The sequence below is a fragment of the Chrysochloris asiatica genome, unplaced genomic scaffold, assembly GCF_000296735.1.
Source record: "Chrysochloris asiatica unplaced genomic scaffold, ChrAsi1.0 scaffold00198, whole genome shotgun sequence".
Lineage (NCBI taxonomy): Eukaryota > Metazoa > Chordata > Mammalia > Afrosoricida > Chrysochloridae > Chrysochloris > Chrysochloris asiatica.
Genome location: NW_006408716.1, coordinates 2441357 through 2449508, shown reverse-complemented (window position 1 = coordinate 2449508; position 8152 = coordinate 2441357). Strand labels below are relative to the sequence as shown.

The 8152-nt window shown below is 41.6% G+C and overlaps 1 protein-coding gene across 3 annotated transcripts in view; it reads right to left on the bottom strand.

Annotated features, from left to right (window-relative positions):
* The window catches only part of CCSER2 (coiled-coil serine-rich protein 2), a 148719-nt gene that overhangs the window by 34181 nt on the left and 106386 nt on the right, over nucleotides 1-8152 (bottom strand). For all 3 annotated transcript variants that reach the window (XM_006872453.1, XM_006872454.1, XM_006872455.1), the window contains one exon: nucleotides 2217-2306. In XM_006872453.1, the coding sequence (XP_006872515.1) occupies nucleotides 2217-2306 (90 nt within the window). The remainder of the gene's footprint in view (nucleotides 1-2216; nucleotides 2307-8152) is intronic.

Below are 8152 nucleotides of genomic sequence, written 5' to 3'. Positions count from 1 at the left end.
CCCCCCCCCCCCCCCCCCCCCGAGAACGGCACAATGACGATCATCAATATGTAGGTTCACACTTCTCTATGGGGAAGCTAGAGAAACCTGGGAAGCCCACAACTCCATCTAGGAGCAAGGGGCATACATAGTCTTTTATAATTGCCTCCAGATATGTTTACATGTCCTTTGACATTAAAGAACCTGTATCTCTATAGTCAATCACATCATAACTGACTACCAAACAAGCCCTGTGTGGTTTTTTTCCCATGATTAAGCATAATTGTCATCTTCTACACTAAGCTCTTGGATTCCTTACCCCAAAACATTCCCAATCCTTTGAACCTTGGAATTACTTGCACTGTTAATTAGACTAATGCATCACAAGTTCCTTTATTATGGACTTGTTAATGGAGACAACCTGACTGATCTGTGCATGTCCTTCCTTAATCCCCCATTTCTACTTCAAGGGTATTGTTGTTGTTGTTAGGAGCCTTCGAGTCAATATCGACTCCTAGAGACCCTATGTACAACAGAACGAAACACTGCCTGATCCTGGGCCAACCTCACAATTGTTGCCACGTTTGAGCCCATTGATGCTGCCATACTGCCAATCCATCTCGCTGTGGGTCATCCTCTTTTTCTCTGACCCTCCACCTTAACAAACATGATATCCTTCTCTAGTTACTGGTCTCTCCTGACAATATGTCCAAAGTATGATAGACGAAGTTTGGCCATCCTGGCCTCCAAGGAGCACTCTGGCTGCACTTCTTCCAACACAGATCTGTTGGTTCTTTTGGCAGCCCATGGCACTTTCAATATTCTCCTCCAACACCGTAACTCAAAAGCATCCATTCTTGAATGGTCTCCCTTATTCTCAAGGGTATTAGGGTATATTTATTAAAAGACTAACATCCATGACAGGTGAGGCTCAGCAAACTTTGGTTGGTTAACTCCTAGCATATAGAGAGTAAAGGAGCTCTGGTAGCATAGTGGTTACAAGTTGGGCTACCAACCTTAAGGTCAGCAGTTTGAAACTACCAGCTGCTCCGTGGGAGAAAGATGAGGCTTTCTGCTCCCATAAAGATTTACAGCCTTGGAAACTCTGTACAGCACAGGATCGCTATGAATCAGAACCGACTCCATTACCACCATATATAAATACTAAAAGTAATTATTTGTTGAATGGAATGAAACCAACTATTTTACACTTTGAAGACCTATACTTCTGTGAAATCCTGGATTACCACAACTAATATATCCTCTCCTCATTTAGGCTATGATAATTCCACCTCTAAAAATAAGCCAAAAGACACCAAGTCAAGGCTGGCTTACTAAGCAACCACTTAACAAGAAATGCTTAGTACTGGACACTATACAACAGGAAAATGTTAAGTGGTGGCTATAAAAATTATTCTCTGGGTCAGGCACATTTTGAACTCAATTAGGGACAATTCTGATTAAATTATGATCACTATTATCAGCAGTAAGTATGTCATGAGGTATACAGAAATAATATTTTTAGAAAATGAAAACAACACAGATTAGGTGGTTGTTTTTGATCATCAGTGATGCCTAAAACCTAACATTTTCTGTCTTACTGTGTTTATATTTTCAGTAACTATAATAGAGCATATCAGACGTTTCAGAAGAAAAAAAAAAGCTATGGGAGACTGTAGTTTTTTTTTTAAAGTATTAGATGCTACTACGTTACTAAAGAGGGAATGGAGTCCTGATGTGGTGCTGCAGGAAAGTACTGGACTGAAGGTCAGTCTGAAACACAGGTCAGCAGTTCAAGTTCACCAGCCACTGCTCAGAAGCCCCATACGGGGTCGCTGTGAGTCTGAACCAACTCCACAGCACTTGAGAACAACAACAAAGAGGAAATAGTACATATAGAACTTGCATTTATTTTGGGGCATGTGGAAATCTTATTCCCATAAATACATGCAATGAGAGAAGATTAGACACTCAAAATGAACTACAGTTTTCAGAATGGAAAAGCTATTAAATACACATGCATTTATATATACACAAAGAAAAGTTTTAGATAGCACATACACATCTGAAAGACTAGCACCCCCACACACCAAAAAAAAAAAGCTTACCCCCAAAAAAGAAAAGAGCAGCCAAGACACAGCCAATTAAAAATCATTCGAGATTAGACTAAAAAGTGTAGAACAAAGCATCAGAATAGTAAACATCTGGAGAAAAAGTTTAGGGAATATGTTACTCACGGAAATTCTTCTCCAAAGTGTTTGGGTATATTTATCAGCATATGTGCATTTTTCCTCTTTAGATTTTTGGTGGCAATTACACCGGGTTGCCTGAACAAAAACATAAATTTTTACACTTGTATAATTCTATATACACAAATATAAAGGGACTAGAGGCTTGGGGGGCGGGGGGGGGGGAGCATGGGAAGGGAAACAAAAAAATTTTACACATCAGTTATCACTACTTTTATCAAGAACAATGTGACTGTATTGTGCTTACAGCAAATACCTATGTCTATTCAGGTAGAGGCTCATCATATTCATAAATTGGGTTCTGGAGAGTCAGCCAATGAGGGCAGATTATGAAAAATCCAAAGGACCCTAGTAAAGCTATTATGCCATCCACACAGCACAATACACAGGTAAGTATGCAAAAATCTATAATCATACAGTAGGTACTATGTACACAGAAATACCAAATGTACTGCTATGTATGCTCTGAAGAATATCATGACACAATTTCCATATTTCCCAAAACTATTATGAAACTACAGTCACACAGCATGACCACGGTACTGGTATTTTACTGGGACTCTCTAGTGCCGCAAGGTCGGTTTGAACCACAGGGTCGTAAGTTCAAAGTCACCAGCTGCTCCTAAGAAACCCTGTACAGGTTCCCTATGGCACTTAATCACAACAATAATTACTAGGTAGTAAATTCTACCAGTTTACAAACATGACTATCTATTCGCTTGTGCAAGTGCTATGAAACCGCTGTCATGTGTTGGTTTATTGCAATCTGTTGAAGGGTCTCTGCCAAAAAAAATGTTGGTGTACTGCAAAGAATTATTTAATACAGTTTACTGTCACAGCCTTTTTAACTTTCCCCAAATGACTTTTTCCTGATGGGTCTGGGTAACAAAAGTGGGTAAGATGCTATTCTTGTTGTGAAGTGCCGTCGAGTCGATTCCGACCCATAGCGACCCTGTGTAGGGTTTCTGAGGAGTAGCTGGTAAGCTTGAACTGCCGACCTTGCAGTTCAAATGGCTTTGCAGTCTGGCGCATTAAACCACAGTGCCACACCAGGACTCCTAAGATGCTACAGGATTATGGAATTCAGTGGCGAATGTACAAATTTGGAGATCTAATGTGGGGATTGATCAGTTTTGCCACACTGTTGGGTATACAATGAACCATCAGGAAGGGTGGAACTTATTATCATCAAGAAAGACTCTGAAGGGGAGTGCAACCAGTGGAACCCAAGATTCCTGCACATTGAACCTCCCTGCTGCAGGAAACAGATGTGGTTGTGGAGTGGCATCAGCAGAACCAAGAACCAGAACATGAGACAGAGTGCCGAGCTTCCTGGCCCACGGATCACGCACAGTTTGAGTACCTTTGAGCAAAAGGCTTACACTTGTGGAGTGAGGGGCCTCCAGGAACTTAGTTGGGGTAGCTCCAGGTAGTTAGAACAGAGCACCTTTGGGATGAGGTTTATAGTAGAGTGAAGTACACACTGGGCATTTACCAACAGAGGTCACAGAGCTTTCCTCAAGCAGAACTGAAGCCAAGGACTAAAGAAAGGAAGCCTGCAGCATGGCTGAGAAGACTCTGTCTTAAAGAACTACACCCAGAGCATTTCTGATCTCAACTGCAACCTGGAGTCCTAGTGTAGTGCTGTAAAGTAAGCGAAGGACTGCTAACTGCAGTATCAGTGGTTCAAACCCACCAGCCACTCCTGGAAACCCCATACAGGGTTGCTATGAGTCGAAACTGACTTGATGGCACAAACTTCCCTAATAAAATGCATTAATTATGAGTATTGTCTGTGAGTTCTGGGTGGCCATTACAATGGAATATTGAACCCAGTTGAGAAGTAGAGAGGGCCTTGGGAGGGATGGTTGGTATCAGAATTCATAAAAACGGTTAGAGGGTGTACGCATGTGTGACCCCTCAGCGTCATAGAAATAAGCCTTAGGCTGATGATGAATCTGAATATCCTTCCCCGTCGCTTGTGAAACCACTAATATCCCCACTGACCCAACCACTTTTATGGTTGGTTTAGTGGGACTATATTAATGGGATCTGCCCTTTCATAATATCCATCTGACCGTCTCAATTCATAAATGAATTGACTATACTTAAAATACTCATGTATACAATAAAGAGTTTTTGTTGTTAAGTGCCATTGAGTCAGCTCTGACTCATAGCGACCCTGTATAGGGTTTCCAAGAAGTGACTGGTGAGTTTGAACTGTTGATCTTGTGGTTCAAACAGACTTTGCAGTCCACTGCTTTATTCCACAGCACACAATAAAGAGTGATGCACCCATTATGTAGCTTTGACCTTCTATCATTTACCCTGAAATTTTAAAAACTTAAAATAAAAAAATAAAAAAAAGACTGATAAGAATTGTCCGTTGGTGTTGAAAGCTTGTAAGTAGCCACTCAAGGTCTAACAATTCGTTTCAATTGCCCTGAAACAACAGAACAGGAACCAGAGTCAAGGACAGAAGGAACCAGAATGTACGGCTTATTACCTACATGAACAACCATGTATCATCTGCTGTATCAGAACTGATGTACCCAGCAACCATGACTAAACATTTTGATCAATGATTCTACTATAGAATCTTGATCAAAAAGGAGAAAGTGTGAAACACAATTTCAAATTTTGATAGAATCCAGATCTTCAGGAACCACTATGTTTGGATGTTTTTGCTGTTTAGTGGTGCCGAGTCGGTTCTGACTCATAGCAACCACGTATATAAGGTATCCGAGGAGCAGTCGGTAGGTTTGAACTGTCAACCTCATGGTTCAAATTCCATTGCTTATCCTGCAGCGCCAGATGAATTACCAAAATGATATGTTCTGAGATCATCTTTAAATCTTACACCAAAATTATACCCGTAAGTCTTCTTTAACCAAACAAGCACGTTATTGTTAACTTGTTAAGTACCCTCAAGTCAGTTCTGACTCACAGTGACCCTGTATAGGATTTCTAAGGAGTGGCTCATGGGTTTGAACTTTTTGGTTAGCAGTCCAGTGCATAGTCTACAATGTCACAGGCATACATGCAAATCAGTTAACAAAAGCAAACAGAGAAGCAAGAAAGGACGCTTAGGAGCAGTCAGTTTATGTTAATGGCAGAGGATTAAGGAGCCCTGAGTTTGTTAATGACAGAAGAAAAGTCTGGAAAAGGAGGGTGAAAATGGATGAACACCTTGAAGAATGTAATCAATGTCACTGAATTATACATTCAGAAAACAGTGGATTGGTGTGTGTTTTCCTGTTTACTTTCAACAACAAAACGGATGGATGGATCATAAGACGTAAAGGAAGGAAAGGAAAGTGAGACGGAAGGGAGGGAGGAACAGAGAAAGGGAGGAGGAGAGAGATTTGCCCCTTAATGTGGAGCTGTTTGTTAAAACAACCCCGTAAACTAGTGGCTGTGGCGTTGAATAACTCATGCTAAAATTCTCTGTGTTAGAGTGGAGCTGTGATCCATAAGTAACCATTCCATAGGCGGGCACATCCAAACCCACCAAACCCACTGCATGGAGTCGATTCATAACATCACCTTCATTAGCTTCAATCGGAAAGACCAGCTCTTTAAACTAGCTCATCTTCCTGGATTGGGTATGCTTTGGGTATCCATCAAACTGAGAGCTTGCTGAGCTCAAGAAGTGAACTCATATTGAAAATGCCAAACCATATAAAATCCCAACTAGCGTAGCTTTTGCATCGATGGTAATTCTATGGTCTTCTTCCACCCCGGTTCTGAACTCGTTGATGTTAACTGGCTTCCTTCTCTTCGCTCATCTTTGAGTACTTCCCCAGCTTCCTTAAAACGCTTGATCCATTTTAAAACTATTGTTTCATGAATGGTTGTTGTTGTTGTAATGTGCCGTGGAGTCGGTTCCGACTCATAGTGACCCTGTATAGGGTTTCCGAGGCTGTAAATCTTTACGGGAGCAGAAAGCCTCATCTTTCTCCTGCAGAACAGCTGGTAGTTTCGAACTGCTGACCTTGCAGCTCACAGCCCGATTCGTAACCACTACACTACCAGCGGCAGCATTCCATAAACTTGTGGCAAAGTTTCAATAATTTGCAAAGATGTCTACTTGAGTTTTGTTAAATATTCTGCATTAGCACTTACCTTAAAATCAGTTTTTCCATGGAACAAACAGTAGAACAGAATGAAGAACAGCGTGTTACTGAAAGAACTTGTCGATAGCCATCTATCAATCCGAGGAAGAGGATTAAATCCATTTTGTTTGGAATAAGTCCACGTGTGTGTGAACTGGAATAGTACTAGGAACACTCGTAGAACTGACTAATACAATTCCAGGAAATGCTCTTTCTGTAATCCTTCCAGTAACAGATCATAAATAATATTTGAACTATTCTTAATTTGTTGCTATTGTTGTTAAATGCCCATTGAGTCCGTTCCATCTCACAGAGGCCCTGTACAGGATTTCGGAGGCTGTACATTTTTGCAGGAGCAGAAAGTCTCATCTTTCTCCCAAGGAGTTGGCTGGTGGATTGGAACCGCCCAACCGGTTTCAACATTTAGATTGGCCCAAATCGGTCTTTCTCGATCTGCCTTTCTTAATGCTGATGGTCTGGAATACTTTTAAGAAAGTGTGCCTAAAGTGCTTGGCTGCTAAACAAAAGGGCAGCAGCATCACCCCCACAACTACTCCATGGGGGAGAAGACCTGCTGCTCTGTTCCTGGGCAGCTTCCGTCCCCACTGCTGTTGAGGCAATCCTCCCTGTAAGACAAAGGAGAACTGCCCCACAAGGGTTCCAAGGCTTTACATCTGTAAGACGGACTGAGCTAGCCTTCTACAAAGCAGCTGTTGGATTCAAACCACTGACATTCTGGGTATCAGCCAAGACCGTAACCACTCTACCACCAGGGCCCTTCCATAAAGATTATAGCTGAGGAAATCTTTGGGGCCGTTCTCCTCTGTCCTGCTACGCTGCTGTGACTAGTAAGTGACTTGGTGAAACACAACAGAGACGACAGTCAGCTTTCCTGTTTGGGACACAGTTGCTGTGGTTAAGTCAAGCTGGTACTGACTCACAGCTACGTTATGCACAACAGAACAAAACACTGCCTGGTCCGGCACCAACTTCTGTTGTTACATCTGAATCCATTGCTGCTGCCACTGTGCCAATCCATCTCATTGGGGGCCAGTCTCTTTTCTGATGACTCTACTTTGTTAAGCATTATGGTCATCTCTAGGGATGGGTCTCTCCTGATAATATGTCCAAAGTATGACAGATGAAGTTTGGCCATCCTGCTCCACAGTCTTGCCCCTGGCCTTGTTTTGGCTGATGATATGGAGCTTTTCCATTGTATCTTTCCACAGACACAGTCGATTTGATTTCTGCGTATTCCATCTGGTGAGGTCTATGTGTATAGACCTTTTATGTTGTTTTAAAAAGGTATACACAATGAAGAAGTCACTGGTCTCACAAAATTCTATCATGCGATCTCCAGCATCATTTCTATTACCAATGCCAAATTTCCAACTACTGATCCGTTCTCTGTTTCTAACCTTTGCATTCCAATTGCCTGATTGCATGTTTGATCAATTTGAGACTATAGAAGTTGGTAGAATTCCTCAATTTCATCATCACTGGCTTTAGTGGTTAGTGTGTAAACTTGAATAATAGTGATTTTAACTGGTCTTCCTTGTAGGCATGTGGTTATTGCCCTATCACAGACAGCACTGTATTTCATGACTGATGAATGCGACACCTGTCATTCCTGGCACAGTAAACTAAGTGACTGTCAGATTCACAATGGACAATAAGCCCATTTCAGCTCACTAATGTCTAGGATAGTGATGTTTATGTGTTCCATTTCATTTCTGACAATTTCCAATTTTCCTAGGTTCATACTTTGTACAGTCCATGTTCCGATTATTAATGGATGTTTACAGCTGT